Source organism: Erigeron canadensis, chromosome 2 (genome assembly GCF_010389155.1).
Source record: "Erigeron canadensis isolate Cc75 chromosome 2, C_canadensis_v1, whole genome shotgun sequence".
NCBI classification, from domain to species: domain Eukaryota; kingdom Viridiplantae; phylum Streptophyta; class Magnoliopsida; order Asterales; family Asteraceae; genus Erigeron; species Erigeron canadensis.
Window position 1 is genome coordinate 36769458 of NC_057762.1, and position 25971 is coordinate 36795428.

General features: G+C 34.7%; 4 protein-coding genes across 5 annotated transcripts; 1 reads left to right on the forward strand and 3 right to left on the reverse strand.

The window, feature by feature from the left end:
- The first annotated feature begins 190 nt into the window (after positions 1-190).
- On the forward strand, positions 191-1166 carry LOC122589966 (protein N-lysine methyltransferase METTL21A-like). The gene has a single exon (XM_043762294.1). The coding sequence runs from the start codon at positions 256-258 to the stop codon at positions 1063-1065; it is 810 nt and encodes a 269-aa protein (XP_043618229.1). The 5' UTR covers positions 191-255; the 3' UTR covers positions 1066-1166.
- Positions 1153-9700, reverse strand: LOC122589965 (vacuolar sorting protein 39-like). Its single transcript, XM_043762293.1, has 12 exons — positions 9010-9700; positions 8183-8394; positions 7723-7854; positions 7475-7618; positions 6974-7086; positions 5963-6392; positions 5215-5541; positions 4817-5038; positions 4490-4732; positions 2079-2534; positions 1906-2004; positions 1153-1490 (listed from the first exon to the last, which is right to left on the reverse strand). The coding sequence occupies exons 1-12, from the start codon at positions 9461-9463 to the stop codon at positions 1293-1295; spliced, it is 3030 nt and encodes a 1009-aa protein (XP_043618228.1). The 5' UTR covers positions 9464-9700; the 3' UTR covers positions 1153-1292.
- Positions 9701-10954: 1254 nt separating this feature from the next.
- On the reverse strand, positions 10955-14543 carry LOC122589261 (ADP-ribosylation factor-like protein 2). Of its 2 annotated transcripts, XM_043761530.1 has the most exons (6): positions 14507-14543; positions 14276-14343; positions 14072-14182; positions 12863-13025; positions 11957-12037; positions 10955-11286 (listed from the first exon to the last, which is right to left on the reverse strand). In XM_043761530.1, the coding sequence occupies exons 2-6, from the start codon at positions 14338-14340 to the stop codon at positions 11149-11151; spliced, it is 558 nt and encodes a 185-aa protein (XP_043617465.1). In that variant the 5' UTR covers positions 14341-14343; positions 14507-14543; the 3' UTR covers positions 10955-11148. The 2 variants fall into 2 exon arrangements, with proteins under 2 accessions (XP_043617465.1, XP_043617464.1); XM_043761529.1 differs by lacking the exon at positions 14507-14543 and having other exon boundaries at positions 14276-14479.
- A 2242-nt stretch (positions 14544-16785) lies between these two features.
- Positions 16786-25970, reverse strand: LOC122587381 (nucleolar protein 6). The gene is made up of 26 exons (XM_043759531.1): positions 25778-25970; positions 25506-25667; positions 25036-25201; positions 24799-24915; positions 24543-24673; positions 24293-24452; positions 24087-24154; positions 23859-23957; positions 23643-23758; positions 23382-23556; positions 23185-23292; positions 22161-22236; positions 21926-22069; positions 21656-21766; positions 20644-20756; positions 20477-20559; positions 20275-20399; positions 19752-19872; positions 19513-19650; positions 18406-18502; positions 18188-18313; positions 17974-18066; positions 17782-17887; positions 17519-17661; positions 17339-17425; positions 16786-17055 (listed from the first exon to the last, which is right to left on the reverse strand). The coding sequence occupies exons 1-26, from the start codon at positions 25937-25939 to the stop codon at positions 16936-16938; spliced, it is 3147 nt and encodes a 1048-aa protein (XP_043615466.1). The 5' UTR covers positions 25940-25970; the 3' UTR covers positions 16786-16935.
- Position 25971: the final 1 nt, after the last annotated feature.

Below are 25971 nucleotides of genomic sequence, written 5' to 3' on the forward strand. Positions count from 1 at the left end.
AAAATGAAAACCAAACGGCGAGGGGCAACGATTCGGCCAATAGCAAGATTCAGTCCCAGTCAAAGGATCTAAAATGAAGTCAACAATATGTCACTATCCAATATCCACTTGCTGGGGACAAATTCGTCCCAAAATATTTTCCAAAAACTAACCTACTTCTTCTCAACTTTCTTAAAATAGTATGTCTCCTATTGACCCATCCTATCTACCCTCCTTTCCTTCCTTCTGCCTTAAAACCGCCGCCTCCCTCATCTTATGACCACTGCCATAAACTCCGACGACGAAGAAATTAATCCAGTCACAATGCTACTACTAAATGATACTAATGATAGTGATAACGATGATACTAAAATTATAGAATTACTTCCTACAACAATTCAACACAAAACTTACCTCCTCAACTCCGTCAACTCCACCGTCGTAATCCGTCAGCTTCCGTCACAAGGTATCTCCTTCCAACTCTGGCCGGCCGCCGATACCTTCGTCAAACTGCTAGACGGTTACAACGCCTCTAACACCGATAAATTCTCCGCCTGCCTTACTTCCTTCGTTAACCGCCGTTCACGCCTCCGGATTCTAGAAGTAGGATCCGGCACCGGAATCGTCGGAATCTCGGCCGCCGCCATACTCGGAGCTGACGTCACGGTGACGGATTTGCATAACGTGCTTCCGAATCTGAAATTCAACGCTGATGCGAACGCCGGTGTGATAGGTCCACGTGGCGGTGGAGTACACGTGGCGGCGCTTAGTTGGGGAGAGATTGATGAGATGGAAGTGATAGGGAGAGAATATGATATGATTATAGGTTCAGATGTTGTGTATCATGATCATTTATATGAGCCTTTGATTCAGACTTTGAAGTTTTTATTGTTAAGTGAAAATGATAATGGTGAAAAGGTGTTTTTGATGGGGCATTTGAGGAGGTGGAAGAAAGAATCTGGATTTTTTAAGAAGGCAAGAAAATGGTTTCGGGTCGATTTGATACATGAAGACGGTCCATCAAGTGTGTCTCGAACTGGCGTTGTTGTTTACCGTTTTGCTAGGAAAGATTCTGTCCGTGGTTAGATAGTAGTTTCGGCTAATGTTAAAGTAATCAAGCCGAGTTAAGCTGAGCTTGACAGTTTTAAACTAATCTTGATCAATAAACTTGGCTTTTGATTCAACCACATTAATTGATTTACATTCATTAACCTTGAAAAGAACATACATACCATAATGTTTAAGCTTTATCTGAGTTCAAATCGAGTTTGAATTGAAGTTTTTCAAAATATAAAAACTATAACTCTCAAATTTTATAGTCTCCTTGACGATCCTTTTCTGGTGATTTTCCTACTCTGGGAGTCTCTGAAGCAAACAAAGTGTACTGTCGTGTTACTCTTGGGATACACTGCAAAAACACTGGTTCCAATTCTTTTCTGGCAAAGCGAACAGACACTCTCGGCTGTGATCTTCAGTTCTGCTTTTCTCTGGATATACAGTTCATCCTTGACCTGCGCATCGTAATCCAACACTTGTTAATCAGACACAATTCGATGGAAGCAAACAAAGCATGTAATTTAATCAGAGAATATAAGATCCTGATATTGGATCAAGTGTTCGTTGTGATTTTATAACCAAAACCAACATTTTGACTTTTTTGATTAAAACTTTTTATTCTAATAAACTTGAATATGTTTTCAAACTTTTAGCTTCAAAAAGTTCTTCAGATGTTACATCATCTTTCATTGTTGGTCTTAATGGTTCATCTTTGTTTCTCTCTATATCAAGTAAAACGGACCTTTCTCTCTTAATCCCATCAGAAAGGAAGCAACTTAATGAAAGAAATAAGTATTATGTATTTTTAATGTTGTAACTTATAAGCATATTGAATTCTATCAACAAATGTCATGGAGAAGCTAGACACACCTGTAGGCTCTCGCACTCTCTCAGTTTCTTAATCACTGAAAAGTTCCGATATGACTCACTACTTCTTCTCATGAGAGGTCCAAGAAACGGATACAACTTCTGAACAAAGAAACAGATACAACATAATGTTTATTGATTGACTGAAATACAATTCAATAACAGATAGGTGTAACCTGTAGCTTAGCCTCTTTAGGCAAGAGTCTCAAAGCCTTTGCTCCGGGAACACGGTCCCACCTCTGGCTCAGTACATCAAGGACCTCATCAACCATGATGGTTGACCCGCCTTCCTCCTTAAGATCATCTGAATCAATATCAAAATCACTTCTCGCACCGTCACTGCTACTTGCCTTGATCCTAGTATCTTCTGCACCCTCAATCTCTGCAATTTTCTTGCCTAACCCTCTCCCTTTAGCTTTAACCGAAGACCATCCACCCCTCAAATTCCCACTACTCGGTGAAGATACTAACTTTTTGATTCTTTTTTCACTACTTTTGGTTGTTTTCGGAGGTTTCAAATATGTCTGCAGTAAAGTTAGATATATATTTCCTCGAGCTTTTCCCTGTTGTTGGTTAAGTCCCGTTTCATACACCCGATCACAATAAGACAGTGCCCGTGCAGGAAGATGAAGCTGAAATATCAAGACCAGCCCAAAACATAACAAACATTAAAGATAATTTGACAAAAATGAATCAAGTAAACATTGAATGGTATTAATGTATAAAAAGGTATCATAAATTGGCTTGAGTTCTGTATTGGTTTGATTCGGATTAAAATTTTTTTAACCTTGTTCTAATGGTATTTTGGGGGCAAATTCAGTACCACGAAAAATAAAAATCAATGGTCAAACTTATGACTACAACTGCCACATCATCAGTTTGACTTGGTGTCTAGTTTGGATTACCTGAAATCAAAATTTTTAATAATCTTAAGCTTTTTCTCATAAAATTAAAAGTTCAATGATTATTGTGTAATGATAGAGAATTAGAGATAGTCAGATGGATACTCAAAACAGAAATCAGACTATGATACTTATTTATCCAATACTTTAAGTCTAAGATGTTCACATGCTATAAAAGAGTTATCGGGTCAACAACTCTATTTTGGCACACGAACATGAGTTTTTAAAAAACTGATACGATCAAGACTATTATATTATTATTAGGTATTAATATTAGGAAAGTGTTATTATTATTATTATTATTATTATTATTATTATTATTATTATTATTATTATTATTATTATTATTATTATTTAGTTAGCTTGTTAACCAAGCTATAGGATTAGTATAAATAGAATATTAGGGTTGTAACTTTATTATGGGTGCAATATATTGGTAATTTAGTTATTAATTAGGAGAGTTGATCGATCTCTCAAATATCGATTATCTATCTCAGTTTTATATCGATACAACCATTTGATTCGTATCAATTGGTATCAGAGCTATCCTTCTTGCAACCTGTGGTGCGTTATTCCTTTAATTATATATTTTTTTAACAAATCACTGTTCATCGCTGTTCATCTAGAGAAAAAAAAAATCCTAACGGCGAGTATGGAGGATTTCAATAGGAGACTCGAGGAATACATGGAACGGAGTGCAAGGCAACACAATGAGATCATGAGGTTATTAGGGGAGCTAATGGTTTCGAGGGGCTTCAATGTGTCTGATTCGCCTTCATCAGCAGCAATAACACCAACCGCTACCACCACAACTCCACCAAAAACAGCCCCTACTTCTATTCTACCAAAAACAGTTCCGTCGATATCTACTTTCAGATCTGTTTCAGCCAAACAAATAACACCAAATCCACCAAAAACTATTCCTACTCCACCAAAGACCGTACCGTTGATGTCTACCTTCAAAACAACAGTCACTAAGGCAACTAAGTCCTTCGATCCAAAACGTGATACAAAAACAGGACATAATTCCCCTTTAATGTCTACCATCTGCCGGTCACATGTGACAAAAACAACTACAACCTTTGATCCAAAACAAGTTGCAACAGAAGTGGTTTTTGAGAATCAGAAACAAGAGTTCTCTGGTTGCCAAGCTGTCGGAAGAGAAGTTCTTCGAATAAGGATATGGGATCCGGGAATCATTTGAAGCAATATTTGAAGCCACACCTTGAGGACAAGGTGTGCTTTGCGGCGGGGAGTAATGATACGATCAAGACTATTATATTATTAATATTATTATTATTAGGTATTAATATTAGGAAAGTGTTATTATTATTATTATTATTTAGTTAGTTAGCTTGTTAACCAAGCTATAGGATTAGTATAAATAGAATATTAGGGTTGTAATTTTATTATGGGTGCAATATATTGGCAATTTAGTTATTAATTAGGAGAGTTGATCGATCTCTCGAATATCGATTATCTATCTCAGTTTTATATCGATACAACCATTTGATTCGTATCAAAAACCTTATGAGTTATGAGTAATAACAAAGATACTTGCTCAAAACAGAAATAAGACCAATATATCTAATATTGTTATCTTTTTATGCAATACCCCACTTTCAATCGGCATACACAAACTCAATATGTTTCTTTTGATACACCAACGTGAGTTTAAAGAATACCTTATGCACGTAAATAGACAATGCAAGTTCGTGTTGGTTCATTTTCCCAAACAAGATCGCTCGTTCTTCATACATAGCATCTGCCGGGATTCGCTTCAACAAAACCTCAAGATTATATTCTGAAATACTCTGCAATGCAGAAATGAGTTTTTTCCTAGTAGGGGTAAAAGCTTTTTCATCCCACTTCTTCCGAGCAGTGAGATCAGCATACCAATCAAGAACTTCCGAAAGATAAATTTGCACCTGTAACACAATCATAACTTCACATGTATTAGCACCTACTGACAGTTGTATACTGTTATAAGGAGTAATATAGTATAATGTTACCATTTCGTTCTGAAGAGTTGGGGAGATCTCATTTTCATTCATTGAGAGCATGTGTTCCAAATAGGTGGCTTGCAAGCTTGGGGCATGCTCTTTTAGATAAGAATTAACCATATCTGCAGGAATATTTCCTGATAAAAAGAGGTCAATGGTTTGTGTTGGACAACTTCTAAGAACAAGCATTGAGAATTCCAGGACAAGCATTGGGTCAATCCTGCACAGGGGCTGCACATGGAAACTTAAAAGTTAAAAGTATCAGATACACATTCTTCTAAGTCTGCAAGTTAAAAATGATTGTTTTGAACCACACAAATTTTAGCCCGTTACCCAACCCAACCAATTTGCCACTTCTAATTCACTCTGGAGGGGAAAATGATGTGATGATATCTGCAGGAACTTACTTCAAGGTATTCAATCATCGTCTCAGGTTTAAACTTTTTGGCCTGCACGCTTATAGGTTCATCTGATTTGGGATGCTCCACCAATTCATGAAGAAGTTTAAGAGCTTCACGATGCATTGAGTTGTATTTGTAAAGTTCTACCAAACAAGCATGGTGATTTCCATTCTGCAAGATCTCCTCACACATATTCACATCACAATAATTAAAACCTTTCAGTAAATCTAAAGCAGCAGCAGACTGGCCAGTCAGAAGTAAAGCCTGCAGAAGTGCAGTGTCCAATATTGCTGCCATCTCTCTTGCACCCGAGTTCGTAGTGTTAACTCGCCCCTGAAGAAGCAAAAGAGAAAATAAATAGAACACCATTTACCAAACTAAGATACATATCACCAATCAGTCATTCTATCAATCTAAGAATATTCATGATATTATTAAACTTGAATTGACTGTCAAATATTCAGGAAGAGAGTGGTAATAGAAAACTTTGTATCCATAATTAGAGGTAGCGATAGCGAGTTCATCCATTGTGACCTTTCACTGAACTATAATTATAACACCATAAAAAAAAGGTAATATTTAAAGTTTTACAAGTTTTTGGTTTAGATAAACCTCAGATTGAGCTATATAAAGCAAAAAAAAAAAAATACAAATTTACATTTACATTACATGTAAAAATAGATTTGATTCATATAAGGAAACAACATAAATAGAGCTTCCAGAAAGAAACATCTACATGGAAGTTGCTTGTTACCTTGGCTAATTTCTTGGATCGAATGCCTTCATAAGGATCAAAGGTATGTCCAACAGCATCTGAAACAACCTCCTCTGTTGTCTCGGCAGCTGCCTTTCCAACTATGTTGGGCCGTTTTCTCAGCAAGAACTTGATCAGACCCATTATGGTATTGTGGCTTATTTTTTTGGATTCAAGAGCACAACTTTCATCAGACTCCAGTAGACAAGTTGGAGAAGAGTCCATGTCATCTGATGTAACAGATGAGCCTCTTGATAAATTCGAGTCCCCAATTAGATCAATATCTTTTTCTGGTTCAGCTGACGCAAGTGACTTGGGAAGAACAATGGATGGATATAATGAGAGCACATGGGTTATTTCTACTTGAGATGCCACAAAGTGTTCCACGGCCTCCTCATAACTTCCATTTAAGAAGAGATGGTGTGCATATCTGTTCAATTGGACAACCGAAGTCGTTTTAAATTGCACATTTGTAACACAATGAACCTCAAAGAAGATAACCTTTATAACAAAATTTATTGAAACTCCTATCTTTTATTATGGGAACTTTCATGAATGGGTAAACTAAAAAAACTGCTAATATTTTGAATTTAAAAGCAGTATTAACCTCACTTTAATGCTCTATTAACGTCAATATGTAAGTTTCTATAATTTACAGGAAATAAGTGTTCTTACTTCAACAATTCCTTTTCCAAATATCTTTGAGAAGCATTATATAAACAAGTTCATACTGAAAAAAATTATTGACGACGCTACATAACAAGTTACATTCTCTTAAACGCTGCCATTTCAAAACCAAAATAGATCGTCTCATTGAAAAATGAAGTGCCAGAATCCATTCTTGCAGGATTATGATTATAGCATACTCTCGTGATATATAAGGAAATAACTACTATCTAAAAGTGCATTAGTTGATATACAAGAAAGTAAAAAATACAAATTAGCTTCATATTTGTAAGCGCGGTCAGTCTATCATTATTGCCCAAATCAAAAGGATCAATTTAACTTTACCTAAGATGAATTGACTGCTCCTTTGAAGCTCGTAGACTTGCATCTTCTGGTGGAAGCAACTTACATAATACCAAGGCTTCTTCAAAATTTCCAGATGCTGTCAGTTGTACAATCTGCAGTGAACACATAGGAACATGCTTACAGCATACTTTGATTGCTAAACTTTAAAAGACTAGGCTTTAAAACTCCCTTTAATTGCTAATGAGCCAAGTATGGTGATCATTGTTTCTCCTTTTCAAAAACTTTAGTTATAAATGATTTCACTATCTAAAAGTCGATGGTCCTTATACACTCGAATCCAAAAAAATAATGTACACAAAGACATAGCACATGTGAAACTTCACTAATCTTTTTTTATGCGACACTTGCATTGATCTGTTTGTCTATATGAAGACAGTCTAAGGCTTAACATGCACTATACTGCTGGTAAAATGTAAAGTTAGTTACTTTTTCTAAAGTAACTAGTCATCACATATACATTATGTGTAGTATAAGACAAACCTGTGCACCGAGAGGAACGGGAAACAATCCATAGATAGATTGGTCTAAGGAAACAAGTATGGAATTACTTCCTTCTTGAATACTGCGTACATTGCGTACACCTATAGTTTGTATTAGTGGGTACGGGACACGCAGAGACCGCACCTGTAAGACACAAAGGGACCACCATGTGAAAATTCTAACTTATTAAGTCTTCATAATAAATAGAAACTGATATTTCATATTAATGAAGTTGTGTATATCTATACCTCAATGTGTCTTGGTAAAAGGGCGATAGCATATGGTTTCTGAATGACGACTGCTGAAGGAGCCTCGGACCAACATATTCTACCTTCTGGAATGAGTTTGCCATTTTGGTCCACAAGCACTCCAATATTATCCTGACAAAACAATGGTGTTCATAAAACTAAGACGCATGTCTCTGGATTTGCAGCACCATCATTTAATACACTATTAACAACAAAGAATGAGATAACTGATGAGGCATGGGCACCTACATTGGATTTCTGAAACTTCTTCAGCATATTTGGTTATCCATTTATCATTGAATTCATCATTTCACAGTACTAACCGGGATTAGTAATCAGTAAACTTTCTTGGTTTGTATAATGATTCAACTTTCTTCAAAAAATTGATGTAATTACTATATCAAAGATGATCCAAATCTAGAAAGAAAAAAAATATTATTGAGTCCATAGACCATAGTACCTTCCCTAGTAGCAGTTCTCCGGTGGGAAGAGACGCCACTAAAGGTGGAGCAATCCTCCCCGATGGAAACAGCTCTGCCAGTGCACCATTTGTGGCATTCAATATCATGTATCCTCTTCTAATTCCCATACATATATTTTCCCCACTCCAACACATTGACTTAACAACATCCGGAACACCAAAGTCTTTCACCTCCACGAATCCCCGTCCTCCTACAATACAAATAAACTCATATCAAATGACTATACTTCAGCATATATCTGCCAACACACATCATATCAGCCTTTTTCCCACTTAAACTTAGGGGGCATTTGGCATTGTATTTAAATTTATAGGTCCACATTTGAAATGACGCCCCCTTAATAATCATATAATCACAATCAGTTACTTTTCAGCTATTACTAAACTAATTACCCTAAACCGATAATCTGAACCTTTAACAAATAAGATAACTAGTATCATTTTCACTTTCACTAAAGATAAGTATTTGTAAATGTATTCTACTTTTAGTCAAAAGGCTAGTATGTATCCAACCTATTACGCTTCTATTGTATATATCCGGTGGTATTTTTGCTGACATGACATCCAAATAAGTTGTCACATGGCATTCAAATAAGTTGTCATGTCAAAAAAGCACACCAGACTCATACAATAGCAATATTTGAAAGTTGTCTACAAAGTTGGATACATTGTAACAAAACCTATCCATATTCTAGTAACAAAGCAAATTTCGGCCTCTCTAATCATCATAATCGTAATGAAACCTAATCATATACCAATCAAACAATCACATACTCTCAATTGAAAAACAATTAATAAATGTTCACCATTATGTCTGTAAATACAAACTCTCTTTTGCCTAGCAAAACACAAAAAGCCTCTGTTGCCATCCCACGCGTACAAATTCGCTCCTTTAGCTTTTGAAATAACCGCGACAGTTTCCAAATTAGGAAACCGATGAAACACAATAGATTCGGATAACGAAAGCAACAGCCCTACCGAATCCAATACTTTGATAGCCAAAACCTGTTTCTTTGAGAATCCATTAACCGTTCTTTCGAGAACATATAGTCCTTTTTTAAGGTCTAGACTCTGAGATATGTGATCAGGTGATGATGATGATGATGATGATTGCGATCGGGAGAGGGATTCTGAGCCGTAGATTCGTAACGATCCGTCGGAACACGCGATGAGAAGATTAGAGCCGTGGAATTCGACGGCGTTGATCTTTTTAGGGCAGTCGTTGAGGATTTGGATTGAATCGTAAGCTGTGTGCACCATTTTTGTTTGAATTTTTTGTTAAGATTATTGGCAGGCATGGTTAATTTTGGGATGGGTAGGGTTGTTTAATTTGTGAAACGATGTCGTATTTGGGTTGGATTTTTGCCTCCCTCCATAACTGTCGGATTTGATTATAGATGGATTGGCGGGTACTTTTGTACAAGTTTTATGGTTTACGCATTGGGTCGTCTCGATGGCCAATCGGAAGGCCTGACCTTAGCAAACTGGTCAAACATACTGACCTCAAATTTGTTGACACGGATGAATCTTTTTTCGAGTTTAATATTGTTTTTCTCTTACAATCTGACCATCTAAATATTAAAATTGAACAAAAATTGCAAAAATATAATCGTTTCCCATAGTAAAATTTTCAAAAAGTCAATAATCCTTGCTATATAATCTAATAATATTTAATTAACGGACTACAATAACACATAAATCAATGTTGATCCATAATCCTTGATTATTTGGGTGAGTGAGGAGGTCATGGATTAGTCTCACTTGAAAGGTCGTTCCCTACGAGGGAGTCCTAACCCCTTCATCATGCAAAGATTTGCATGACATGATAGCCACCAACCTATCTTTGGTAGGTCATCATCCATTCTCGGTCATTTTTAAGAAAAGGGGAGACAAAGAATGTGGGTCATATTGGAGGTATAAAAAAACACTTATTGACCAAAAAATTTGATTCCCACCCGTTATCTTTTGTTTAGTATATACGGAGTATATGTGAAAAGAGAAAATATTGATGTGACAGTGAGGATGAGGTGAAGATGAAAGTATAATTGGAGGTAGTTTTTGAGTGTGTGAAGAGAGAAAACTGATGTGACAATGAAGATGAGAAAATGATGACTGTCAAGAAAAAAAAAAACCTAGGTGAGAGATGTTTTAAGACATGATCTAATTTTAATCTAAAATAAAATAAAGAATGACACTCATTGATCAAATCCGAACCCAAGCCCAATAAATATTTAACCCCGTGTTTTCCTTTAAATAGTTTTTTTTTTCTAGAATTTATTTTAACGAACAACATTATTATTTTTTATTTAATACTTCCTAGAGGTTGCTGGTAATAGATACATAATGCACCATATGTCCATACTTCACCAAAAGCAAAACACCAAGATATACAATATCGCTACCTCAATATAGAAGCATTGAAGTTCAAACAACTCTAACCAGATCTTAACAACATCAAACCTGCTCCATTTCCCCCAATCCAGAGCTGAAATTTTGGCCCTGTTTCTAACCCATGGGAAAGATAGGGACTGGACTTCATTGAATAACTGGTCGTGATCTGGCAGCTTCCCTTTAAACACTACGTTGTTGCACACTGAACTACTTAAGCAACTCGCCGGGGAATTATATTATACACAAACCAAATATTCAATTATCATGCTTGTCATTGAGAAACATCAACTATTTGTATATGTTACTCTCTTTGTTTATCATTATACAAAGTAATAATATGTTTCAAAATCCTTGTTCACCTGTAAAAACGTTAGAAAAATATAATTATATAATTAAGTTTTCAATACTACTCGGAATCAAAAATGGCAATTACAACACTGCTAGTCATCATAGATTAATTTGTAGTTCTAAGTTGTACAAACTCTTCTTTGAATCAAAGATGATGAACTTTTGCGATGGAAGACATTAGCAACAGCACACTGAGATAGGTCTAACTAATCAAGAACATAAATACGTGAAGCAATGTCTTGAACCAACCAATCAAATCCCTCCAGCAACCCTTCTCCAGTGTATGCACTGCAGCCTACTATCCTCCAATGTCGAGTTTTATCCATGGCGTTTAAGTTGAGTACCTTAAATTGTCATTGAGAAACATCAAGCAAATGAATTGGAGCAAAGCAATCTTTCAACTAGAAATATGGACAGGCTATGCATTATGCATATCAAATCTGGTCATCTTGACTACGGGACACGGCAGGTTGAGATCCAAAACACTAATTGTTCAAAAATAAATTAAATTTACATTTTACATATAACTAGTGCCAAATGTGATTAGAAAAGTTATATTATTTCAGTAATTCTAAAAATAATGAATTAGGAGGTTCTATATATTGCAAATACATTTTAGGGGGCTTTCAACCCATTCATCCCATTTGAACCATTTCCATTTGAGCTATATTATTAGTTTCTCTGTAAGTCATAATCCAAATCAACCCATATACCAGTAAACAAGTCGAAATCGCCAACTCTACTTTCAAGATAACAGTTTTAGCTGTTAATCAGATCGTACATTAAGCAAAAACTTTGGGCAGCCCATACGCCTCTGATGTTCAAAGACATGCTTTTTAGTTTGTTTTTTTTTTTGCACAAGTTTTGTCTATTACTAGTTTATTTGTTTTTCTCTCTCATCTTTATGCATTCTTGATGACTAAGGAAGTCCTAATAAATTCCTAAAAGAGTTCATAGGAATAAAGATAGAGCACAACAGAGTGCAATTTTTTAGTAAGAAGTTAAATCACTTACTTTAGCTATTTCATCTGTTGAAAGAGCACCCTGTATATCCTGTTTATTAGCAAAAACAAGTAACGATGCTCCTGATAGCCTCTGCATCAAACATGAAACAAAAACGAATAAGATTTTGAAAGATACGTAACATTGCAATATTCCACAAAATTAGGCTAAACTTAATTTTTGCATGCTACAAGGAGAATTGTGCTTATTACACAACCAGACGATCACATCGTTGACCATTTTCTTCCATTGTCAATCAAGACACTTAGCATAGATCATCCATAAGTTTGGGACTATAAACAATTAAGCAAATAACTTTGATTAAAAGGCATTAAAGAACAACAATTTATTCCATTTTATCTGGACAGATAGCTTTCTACAAATATAGATACTAAAGTACAAAGTTGACAGCTATTTTAGATACAAGGAGGTATAAAATTAGTGAAATTTCAAGTATGTCACTCAAGATACTAGACTTGCAGAGTTGCAGAGAATTAAGATGCCCGTAATGCCTTGAGAATTATATTTACAAAGATCCAACTGATATGACCCAAATATGGAGATTAGTATTAACAGATAATATATTAGATAAGTTATTACTATACTATTATAGATATATACCAGGTATCGTTATTAATATTATTATTATTATTTAGTTGCCTTTAAGTTATAAGAGTTTGCTAATCCAGGCATTAAGATATATGACTAGTAATTATATAGATCAATAGGGTGGTATTTTTATTTTTAAGATGAATAAATCGAGTTGATTTTTCACTATTATCTTTTTATTGTCTTTTCATATTTTATACTGTTTATTATTACAATTCCAACCAGGCTTGTATCACAAACTTATCTTAACAATCATGCAATTCAAATCTTTTCATATTTTGGAACAATAACTTTAAAAGTGGATGTTACCTCTTCCTTTAATAGATTATCCAGCTCATATTTACAGTCATCCAGGCGTCTGAGATCTGAACTGTCGACGACCCATACCAACCCATCAGTTTGCTCAAAGTAGTTTCTCCAGTAAGATCGTATAGTCTTTTGACCACCAACATCCCATATGTTAAGAGTGTACCTGCCATTAGCTCTCGGTTAATACTAAAAACCCAGTTCAAAAGTTGTATACACATTTACTACTCTCAGCTACCACTAAAAACCAGGTTTCAAAGTTGTATACCTATACACTTGGGAAAAATTCAACCAAATGAACTTATACATACAGAGACACTTGCAAAAAAAAACTTAACCAATGTTACTTAGTTAAAATAGATAACCGGGCCACCATTAAACTCCCCCCCCCCCCCCCCCCCCCTCTTCAACCCGGGAACTGATCCCACGGCCAACATGAGCACTACTATTAAATGGACATGGGGTGGGATTTGAACTCTGACCTCCGACTTTATGTTGCATGTCCACCGCCACTAGGCTAAACAAGATACAAACTCTCACACAAGCATTCATATTTTCATTGCAATAAAAATAAAAAAGAGTACTATTACATACAAATATGTTACAGTAGTAATTTAGAAACAAAATATCGAATACTCCTTATCACTCATTCAAGATTCAAAGATTGTCACTAGCGTCGATCTACCTAAACCTTTCCACATGACATGGTTAACCCAACAATTAAAAAACTAGTCGGCATGTTTAGCCATTTCACTTGGCACTTCATTTCACAATAACTAACATCCTAATAAAATTGATAAAGAGTATTTAAGCTGGTATAGAGCAGCAAAGAAACACTACATCTAGTTAAGAATAAAAAGAATAGCCACTCGAGTCAGTAACTCATTATGTCGTGATACTGTTATGCCTAATAAAATGCACATCAGAGTTCAGATAACTAATCACCTAAAGCAGAAATATTCTGTAACCTTATCTGATAAAGAGTAGATTGAAGTTATCTAACCAACCCTCTGCTCCTACCATTTTATACTCGACAAATTGTAACTTTACTAATATTAGTAAAAGTATTTGGTATCAGTATGCTTTCAATAAGTACAATTTCATGCTTCTGCTAAAAGGCATAGCAAAATATAGCAGTAAAATATATAATTAAACAAAATAATGGTGTTTAAACTTGTATGCAAGAGAAAAAAAAAAGAAAGAGCATATTACTTATCATAAGTCATTGTTTTAATGTTGAAACCGAGAGTAGGGCTGATAACACTGGTGTCTTCACCGTTGATTTTCAATACTATGGTCGTCTTCCCTGAATTATCAAGTCCCCTGTTGATGATTCAGCAAAACAAATATATCAACACAAACAAAAGTATATATGAATGTGTATACTAATAACTAGGGGGGCAAAAAAATACGTACACCATAAGAATGCGCATTTCTTTTTCTTTCCGCTTGATCTTCCGAATGATACTAAGGAGCCCCATTTCCTGTAAAACCCCTAACACGATTTAGGTTTAACTAAGTGATTCCGTAATCAGCCTGTGGTGGCCAATGTGACACAAAAGACTATAAAGTCTGTCGATCAAAATTCTGGCAACCACAATTAACTTTAATTATAAGGAGCATATACAAAAATACAAAAACTTATACAGAAATATAATTTAGTCTCTGCTCTTAGCAGCTCGCCAGAGGTTAAGTAGTTAATCGACATATAATTTAAGGTAGATTACGTATATTTAGTCCACATGCTTCATCTTCTAAATGATGATTTCTTACATGTAGATAAAAATGCTAAAGTTACATTGTACTATTAACCAAACAAATCCCTTTTTAACACATGACATTATCACAAATAGTTGGTAGACATTTAAAGGCTGCTAACGAGTCGAGCTTTTATTCAATTATTCGAGCTTGAGCTTAGCATAAATCTTTCAATCGAGTCGGTTCGGCTAGTTGACAGCCCTATACATCATACAGAGTGATGACTAGCTAATTCATCACATCATACCTAGACTTAATTAAGCAAAACATCTAATAATCCGATGTTTGAGATCAACAAATAAATAAAAATAAATTGATTGATATTGACATAATAAAAAAGGGAAGCTGAAAAAAAATTGATCAAGAAAAACGATAAACACAGACACATGAGTAATTAATTAAGATACAACAATAGTAAATAAGAAATCGAACCTTGAGAAACAGATTTGTAATTTCGTCAAGTAATTTTCTTTAACTATATTCTTCTAGGGTAGTTTCGTAATTTGTGACACTTACAAATGCCACTAGTTGAGGTTCGTATCTATGGCTTTTTTTTGTTTCCTTTTTTACCACAACAAAAGTCGTCATTTTTAATGTTTGTTTTAATTTTTTGGCTTAAGTTTTCTAGCTTCTAAAAGCCATTTTTAAAAAGCCAAAAGATAAAGCTTTTATAACAAAACCCAAAAATTTTCTTTCATTTTCTTTTCAAAAGCCAAAAGCTAATCCAAACACTATAACAATAGCTTATGAACTTTTAACAAAAAAAAAAAGCCAAAAGCCATTTATAAAACATAAACATAAGAAAAAAAAAAAAAAAAAAACTAGGCCAAACACCCCCTTAAATAAATGATAGTTATCAAGTATGTGTAAAGTTAAGGTAATCTTAATCATTAGATTAAAGTTAAGTGTTAAAATTCAAAGATAACTTTTTAATTTAGTTTATTGATTTTAATCCAATTATCAAAATCCATCAACTTTACTTATAAAGTGCATTTCAATTTTATAAAATCTCAATCCATAATGAGAATATAAAATTGTTAGATATTTAAACTTTGGATATAGATTTCATCACAATTTAACTTTTTAATCCGTAAAATTCATGAGAAATCTTTTATTAATTATACAATAGATATTAAAAACTCGTAAACTGATATCTAATAGCTACATACTCACTTTTCTCAAATGACATGTTGTAACCGATCAACCTTTTAGCTATAAATAACATACCGTAAAATAATTATTACGAAGTAGTACGTAGAAGTGAACGTGGTACTAAAGCGGTGTTTTACGCATAATCGACAAATATATTCTTTGTTTAACATCATCTTCCTTTAATATTAGTTGCATATTCGGCTATTCGCCTACCTATAAACATATATATGAGTATTTTTCTAACACTAGAGCAGTACATAAGCAATGCGACAGCATAAGTTTTTTTTAAAAGTTCTTTTTTTTAAAATCTTTTTAAAAATAAAACAAAAAAACTTAGCATTAAAAGAGACATGATTATCATGATTAATTTAAGCAATGCGATAACGACAGTTTGGTGGTGACGACTAATAGTGATGGCCGCAACTAGTGGTGCAGCGCCGAGTAGTGCAGATAATTGATTTAAAAAGAGGGTAACTGTAACTATTTTAGAAGATAATGATATATGATGTCAAAAGGGTAATACCAACCTTTCAAAATCTTAAATTTTAAGGCATCCCAAAAAACCCCAAAATGCTTTATAAGTATTATACTCGTAATAGCAATAGTAAGGATTTTACAAAACATGGTATCAGCGTATGGTTAATGCGCCAACCTACTAAAACAGTTATACTAAACATGTGTCCATATTAGGGCGTCAGGAGTAAAATTCTTTAAGGCTTCAACACACCACAAAAGCACCACTGCAATTTTTAAAAAATGTCACATTTCCAGTTTATCAACGCATACAAGTTGATTATATTAGTACTTTCACTAGTACATTATGCAGAAATAGATAAATACCAAAACCCAATCCGACCACGACAGGGTATCTCTGAACAAGGGAAAGATATACACATACATACCTCTACACTAATAGAGAGAAACTGCTTCGCAAAACAAATGAATAAACAAGTTGCTAATTTGTAAAAATAACACACCAAGCATGCAATAACAAAAAAAAAAAATTAACGAGTAACTAAACAACCAGACGTTCAATACTATACTGGATTAGAACATTAAAATTTCCTAGAACAAGATCTCAAAACCAGCAACTGGAATGGAATATACATGTCAATAAATTAGAGTCAAAATTGCCCCCTTAACATTTCAAAATTGGTAGTATCTTCTTATTTTGGCACTTTTAGCAAATGTATACTCTTTACTAATCCTTTTCCAACTTTACCAACATCTTTCAGAATATCCGCCATATTTTTCTTTACATTGTCATCATCTTCTCGTCTCCTCTTCTATAAAAAAACAAAAAAAAAAACTTTAAATAACTAATTCGCGATTGACGAAAAGTTTCTACAACAAAACAGTTTCTCTGTTTTGTCATCAGGGCAGTACAAAAAAACCGTTTTTAATTGCCTTCATAATAAATCAGCAATTTATAAGATTCAGTTAGATATCCTGCTTTCCATAAGCATGCATGTAAAGTACCTTAACAACTTGATAGAAGCTTTAACACAGACTTGAAACAGGACTTTAAAAATAGCCAACATTATTAAGATTGGTCAAATGGTTGAATACCTTTAAGTTTTCCTTTTCCCATGTAAGGCCAATCGCATCACCACCAAATGAATCATACCACAGCTTGAACCTATCTGGAAAAGCACTCTGCAATTGTAATAGCAAAGTGATTGGTTAACTCAAAGCAACAATTAGCAAGTCATACATTGTGATAAAGATGATGCCAGAAGGTTGACTTGCCTCCAAATCTTTGACATAGCACATCAATGGATTGAAATTCAAATATAGCTGTTCTTGAAGATCCTTTGTGCTACCTTTCACACCATTAGTCAACAAATAAGGCTGAAAAGTCTTGCTTGCATTTCCTCGTGCCACAAGCTTCCCTGTGCAGTGCATGCATCTAATAAGAACTCCTTGTAGACTTGTGGTGCATATTTCGTTGATATTCAATTAACAACAGCATTAAGGAATAAGAAGCCAGAACAGGAAGAGATATATAATACCATGAGTCAGTTCAGATGGGAAAAGAAGATGTTCTGGGTGAGACAATTTGTCTCTATGAAGTAAAATGACGGCATCATAGTTGTTCAATGGAGTACGAAAAATGCACTGTCAATCACAGCACCTTAAGTGATCATAACAAAACCTAAAAGTTGTGAAAAACTTAACACAGAGATTAGATTAGTCAAACTTACCTCCCAGTCGTAAGAATCTATCTGACCTTGCATAATGAGTTTGGTCAACAAGTTTGAACTACTTTTAGCGTAGGCAGTCATCCTATTAAGCTCCTGCCACATAAAAAAATTGTAGATGCATACCAAAGGTACTTAAAAGGTCAAGAATTGTTTTCATCTTTCAATATTAACATTAAATCATATGAAGCCAACTTCGTTAAAGGGAACTACTCACTAGTATGCTTGGAGACGAGCTGGTCCAGGCTTCAGATCCCTTATCGTAAGCTGTGGCTATGTACATGGCAGAGGTTACACTTCCTGTCCCTTCTTCATAAGCTTTTCTACTTAATGAAAACTTTTCCTGTTGAGCAGAATAATATTGGTCTACAAATTAGTTCTGCCAGCATTTATTAATCAATAAAAAATTTACTTATTACTCAGCAGATTACTTACATTAATCTCCTTTTCATCATCTGGCGTCATATCCTCATTTATATCAACAATCAAAGGAGTAAACATCCAGTCATGCTCCAACAATAGTCTCAGAAACCTATTTACCAAGTTAGGGTGAGAAAGGAAACAACCGGAAAGGAAATAAGCTATTTCTCTTCTTGAGAAAAGACGACACATATAAAAAGGTTAACCAACTTTGGCCAAACTTCTATTGCAAGTAACCAACCTATTTTACCCAGGACTAAACCATCTAACTTTTAGTTTAATGTTAACCAAATTTCAGGTGCCATGCCAGAAAAGTGAACATGGCTTTATCATGCTAATACATCAGCTTCCATGTAATCATTTTAAAAGAGTAATCAGGTAAGATTACCTTTATATAAAAAAAAAACTTGCAGATTGGTTATCTGGAAATCTGGAATCAAACATTTTGAAACTCTGATGATTATTAACGGCCAAAGAGTAGGCTATTTGAGATTAACGGAAGAAAAAAAATAATCATCAGCTTACGCAGCTAACCAATTTTTTGTCAGAAAGGAATGCCATGGAAAATACTTTACAAATTGAAGCCAAGAAAAAGATGTCATCTGAAAAACCCACATTCTCAACCACGAATCAGTTATATTTGTAATCAGGGATATATATATATAGATACAAGAGGAAAATTTGGCATCTTTATATGAAAAATGGCAAGATGGAAATTACAGATTAGGAAACGGGAATTGGGTGTAAACATTAGAAGTACACCATATATCTATATGCCTAATAGAGAGGGTTATGATCCCACATCGGCCAAGTATGGGATTGTTTGATGGCTTATAAGTCTAGGTGTCCCCTCCTCCTTTGAGCTAGCTTTTTGGAGTGAGTTCTACACCTAGCTTATGGTTTGATACGAGCCTATTATGGGATGGGTTCGTACGAGAAAGAGAGAGAGAGAGACAAAGCAAGGCAACACATAGTTCATTTAAAGTATATGTTTTTTGTTAGCATATACCATATATGTATTGTCTGTTAAACAATATAGGATAAGCATGCTGAATATGTTGTGGTTCATTATTTATATCATATAAAAGTATGTATTAACAAACAGAAGCGATGAGAACGAACCTCGTAAAGCCAGAAACTCGTGAACAAGGAGCAGAAAATGGAAAGGGCTTTTGAAAGATATATGCAACCAGGAGCTCAATTGCCTCCTCCGTGAATAAAGCTGAGAAGAGGTGTGCGGCAACCCATCGTTTTGCCAATCTTCAGGGCAAACAACAAAGGTATAGTTTAAGTTTTTGTGTCTCTATTGCTTGTTTCTAGAGAGGTGGGTCAAAAATTAAGGTTTCACATTGAAAGCTTACTGAACGACTGGTCCATATAATGGATATCGACCAGAAAAACCATTAATCATGCTTGAATGCTGACTTCTGAGGAAAAGATTTTTATCCGTTGGGGAAACCCGTTTAACTTGGTAGCTTTCAGCTGCATTAAAAGAAAACCAGCATCATCCAGAGGTGGCAATTTTGACCCAGTGCCTTATGAATGGGCTGTATAGGTTGTAAATTTTCTCAAATGGGACAAAAATAATTTTCAAACTATGAAGAAAATTAGATCAAACAAATTGAAAGCCACTGAAGTCCAATAATAATGCTAATAAGTTACAACCTTCAATTCTTTTTATCTAAAAAACAGATTATTGTTGGAATAAGATTGTTATAATTAACGCATTCACATCTGTAAAAGGTATAAAAATTCATAAGAAAAGTGCTTGTAGGTCAAACCAACCGGATCTGTACAACTCGTTACTTAACCCGCTCTCCAAATCTAATGGAGCATATACCAAGATGTTCAAAGATCTAAAAAACGAAGAATTTTATTTGTTACCTTGTCCATTTAACAGGTTGAGGCCTCTCTCATGCAAAATCTTCAAGCGAAACACGTATCCAGACAAAAAAACATCCACACCTTCCTCGGACGGACAATATTTCATTTTATAATCCTTCTGTAGGCTATTATGTAATTCACAATAAGATCAGAAACATTATCCATAGCATAATGCTAGAAACCAGAATACATATCAACTCACCATTCTCCAATTCGTAGCAAGAAAGCAGTTTTAGTTTTCTCAATTGCTGCATCATCCATTGGCCAGTTCCCTGAACCTTCCAACTACATTACACAGATAAAGTAAGGCTACACATGGCGACAAATAATCATTGTTGATTATCTAAAAGAAAGTCAGCAGATACTTGCCTGAATCATAACTTCCATCGGCTGTATACACGTCGGCATGATTTTCTTTCCAGCTTTGGTTCCACTAGCCAATGGATGAGGCATAGGTGGAAAAACCGTTGTGTGTCGGAAAGCTGAAGATATACAAAAGATGATATATAAGAGACAGATGACCTACATATTATTACATCTTTTTCATTGTATGTCTGCATATAGGTGGCAATTTAAACCCATTTACCTAAAGTTGTGTTGACCCGATATTTTTGCCATCTAACAAGTAAACTTAAATCAAAGTGACCTGAAGTGTAATTCAATGCTTACACAGCAAATCACTTTATTTATGTAAACTAGTTTAGTATCTTGACAGTATAAATTTCAGTATCCTATTTCATATATTAATTATCAACTGATACGAAAAATAAGTTATCGGGTCAACTTATCGTTTTGGTCAAATTTCGGTCAAACTCGGCACTTATCGGTCAATATCGGCCATTTCGGTCCAAAAAAAAAATTGAATTTTCCATTTGTTTTCCATTCGGTCAAAAACTTTGGAACATTTTCCCATTTGTTTTGTTGCACTTTTGAAGTTTCCAGAACTCATTCAAACTGTCTGTTAGTTTATAAAGTTTCTGTTTCGTAATTTTCCGCATAACATGTTTTAGTTAAACTCTTTCTGTTCAGTTTTTTCTGCTTCTGTTCAGAAATCATCACTTTCTGTTTCTGTTTGTTGCTGCCCAGAACCTTCTGTTTCTGCAAAACATTTTTTGAAGTTCCCAGAACTCATTCAAACTTATGCTTTTAGGTTTTCAAGTTTTTATATTTTAACTGTTGGTGTATTGTATTACAAATTGTATATATTGTTAGCATCTATATATATATATATATATATATATATATATTAAATAAATTAGTTTACAATTTAGGGTCCCTGATATATCCGATATATCACTTATCGGGGGTCGACCGATAATATACCGATAAACGATATTTACAACCTTGGTTAGAAATATTTTAACTTGTCAATAGAGAGTACCTGCGTCCAAGGGCTGCACACTGGAGATTCTTAATGGAACATCCTTGAGAAGACGTAAACGCTTTGATAGAGTACCAAAACTTTCAAGTAAACTTCCATCAGAAGCCAGATCTGCATCACATGATCGATTTCATTGATTTAGAATCCTTAATAATACAAATAGTGTAGAAAAATGTGAATTATTTATCTCTAAAAGGAATTAAGAAATATAAAACTGACATGAAAGAGCTAACTATAAGAAACCGTGAATTTAAAGCCGTGTAGTAGTACCTCCACCGTCACAAATCAATGAAAAATCAAGTTGATCAACAGCATGCACAATCTTTTCTTCTGCCAAGGATAGATGCCGCTTAAGCACGTACTCAGTGACCCACTTTATTATCAGGTATCTCTTTGCTGGCTTGCATGCCCACACTAACATAACAAGAAAATCATTATGTTAACTACAGAAGATAAACAATGTTATGAAGTAATAACAAATATCAATTGCAAGCACGTCACTTACAAACGCATTCTCTGGTACCACTTTTGAATTGGTACAACTCTGCCTTCTCTCCCCAAAACTTCCGAAACTTAAGAGCCTATATGCAAAAGTTAATAGAATCAGTGTGATTGTGAATCAGCAGAGACATAAATAAGACTAGCCTAGTACCTGCTCAAAGTGGCAAGGCAAAAAAAAATTGACGGAATTTTTTGGGTTTTCGGCGGTTTCGGGTGGTATTTGGCAGCAGCAGCAGCCAACGTCAACGATGACTGGTGGTGGTATGAGAGAAGTTAATCATTAATGTGTCACATTGTTATTGGGTGGGAAAAGAAAGAGATGAGCCACATTTCTGTGGCGAAAGGTTGATAACTGGCAACCCAAACCAGCATACAATCGGCTGGCCATCCATCATGTGGGGGCATACCTGACTCACTACGAAGCTCAAATCCAGAACTTGTGCTAATTGTGGCAAAGATGCCTCCACCCATTACCAACTAATTTAGGTAGTGTTGAATTTTAGAATGGACATGGATATATGCTTTATATAAAACTAGGACAGACCCCATGTAATGCACGAAATAGAATACTTATAAAAAAAAACTACGGTTTAAATCTAAATTGAGGGAAACACACAGTTGGGATAATTGTGCTCAGCACATATATTGCCAACTTTGGATAGTGGTGGTGGTCTAAGAGACGGAGACAGATCGTGATATTATGCTTAAAATAGTTGATGTTGTAATACAAAGTTTTAATATGTTAACTTTCTAACCAATACAAGTTAAATAAAGACTTGTTCTTATATATTTGATTTGCTTTGTGATATTATGCTTAAAATAGTTGATGTTGTAATACAAAGTTTTAATATGTTAACTTTCTAACCAATACAAGTTAAATAAAGATTTGTTCTTATATATTTGATTTGCTTTGTAAGGGTGTATACAGTAAATCAACTAATCAAGATGTTAAGTTTACGACATTTAATTCAAACAAATTAATGCTTGTATAGTGGTAAAGATGTTAGTATCAATAAGGATAAAAGTACCTCTACTCCGTCCCCGAAAAAGGGACCCCTCGTATACTCATCAAAAGCTTCTGGTAAGCTGACAGAAATTCCTACCATCAGTGGCTCTTTGTCAAGCACTGATAAACCCTAATATTGCAAGCTTGTTAGTAGTTAAAATGAACATGAAGCCAACATGATGACAGTGTCGTTATATTCACACGCATGAGATCACATACATCACTGATGCCGCATGCCAATGCTGTATTCTGCCATGTCACACGGACAAACTTCGCTCTGTCTCCTAAGCCTTCTTGAAGCAAAGAAAGTACCTTGTTCTCATACAATCTCCAACATTCATTATCCAAGCAAAACCCTTGTACAGAAACTTCTGCTTTCCCCTTCAAGTTCAATCTAAGAAAAATATTAAAAGTTATCAAGAACTTCCGGTTGGTATAAAAAGCATAAAGAAGTAGAATATGTCAGTGATCTCATATTACCTCATGCAATAGTCAAATTTAGCAGGAAAATCAACCTTGGTCATAAATAACTCAACAAACCCTCCCTCTTTACATTTATCTATGCACTTGAGCGCCAAAGCAGCCTCGTCTTGAAGCTGATATTTCAAAGATCATAAAATAAATAGTACATCAAAACAATAGGGTGTGCACACTTTTTCTTATTGGACTACATTAATTATGATAAGCGGGAAATACCTCAATCAAACCACCCTTTGTCATACGGTATGCTAAATTGAAATGAGCTGATAAATCACATATGACTGCCGGAAAATACTCTACATATCTCTTCCTCTCCTGCAACATAAAAAGTCAAATTCTCTGACTGTTAATCACAACAGAGATAAGAACCCTCCAACAAAAAGAAATAGATAATATGCACCACAATTAAAAATTAAAAAGATGAGGGCAACGTTGATACCATACCTCCTTAGACATATCGCTTCCTCCCTGAGGCTTAAAGAATATCCCACTGCCCCACAACTTCGAAGTGGCTGTGAAACACAAAAACTACAATTTAAAAAATATAGCATTTACATACGTTGCAACATGTCAGCTATTTGCAAGTAAATCCTATACGTTATAATCTAAAAGAAAAATGTAACTCAACTTTCATAAGGAGATATGCATACCCATAAACTCCAAGGTGATACGAAATATCTGCATAGCTGACATTGCCTTGTTAACGCGTGCTTTACCAGATTCTGAGGCAAGATATGCCATTATGATTGAGATAAGATACCCATTTAAAGAATCATAAGTGTGTAGAGAACGTCTCTGTCGAGCCCACACCTAAATCATCAAAATGTAGTTAAAGCTATTTGAAAATCTCATGGATACGATACACAACTACCTAAAAATCCAAGCGAAAGATTACCATACTTTAAGCAAAACTAAAGCCTGTCCCAAAGCCTTCCATCCAGTAAAAGTTTTTTTGACAAATTCGGAACCATGCTCCATATACATGTCTTCTAATACACTATTGTTGTACAAAGGGGTAGCTTGAGGTTCACCTTAAGAGCACATAAATTCATCAGGTAATTACCAACACAAAAACAAAACAATAAAACAGATATACAAGTCTTTAAATAAATAACAAAAAAATGAACAAGAATATTTCAACAATAAATAGGTCTACCTTGACTCAAAATTCGAAGGTTATTGCGCTCGATGTTCAACTTTTGAACATTGAAAAGAGAGTCTGCTGTTGGAATCAACCTTATAGAAAACCCTTCAAGTCCAGCAGATTTCACAGCTACAATATGTAACACATTTCTATGAATAAATATACTTCATTGTTGCCAACAATAAATCGGGTCAAAATTACCAAGAAATGACAAAACAGAATAAAGGCAATATGGATCAAGTTACTGACCAGGATATACAACAAGAATAGGTTTCCTAGCTTCATTTTGAAACGAGGACCATTCTACTTTATGAAGTATGGAAGAAGATTCCAAGTATTTCTTGACAACGCATAGATACAAGCATCTTTTGCCATAGTATCTATGATTCAAAAAGTCTTTCTCATGGAAACACTCCTGAAAAACCCAAATACTTTATGTTACTTACAATGTAGAACTAAGATAACATCATTAATACTGCAAGGTTACATAGCCTCAAATAAAGCCGATTCTTTTAGGTTTCACCGAGTCCAAATGAAAACTTCACCATACTAACACAACTCTATTTCATACAACAAAAGTTCTTATTGGGGATCAAAGTATGCTACGTTAGCAGCCGCGATACAAGCATAACTAAATACTGTATTCATTAATATACATTTCTATCCTTGTTGCCAAAAAAATGTTTATAATTTGCAGCATAGTTTAACAAAAAAAATACCTTGGGCAACCGGACGAAAAGATCAACATTAACATCAGGTTTCACAACACATTGAAACGAATAGCTTCCGCCGACTTCAATCGATTTCGGTCTCTTAAACTTAAACTCAACTTTATCCGCACCAATATCACTTATAAACCTGGGTGCCAACTCCGCAGTAACCTACACATTCTTTCATAAATAAATAACTATATATATAACTTACAAAATAAAAGCTAAATAATTTATAATATAATTTTTTTAAAATAATTAGGGGTTTAGGGTTTAAGGACCTTAATATCTTCAGGAATACCATTGATGCAATCTTTGATAGATGAAACGGTGTCGTTTATGGTTTTAGTTATTGTTGAAGAAGAGTAATCTAGTTGGACTTCTTTCATGAGCTCTGCTATTTTTAAGCTCATGGTGTCTGTGTATTCATCGGCGGCAGCCATGGCGGGCGGTTGGAAGGGCTGAGAGAATGAGA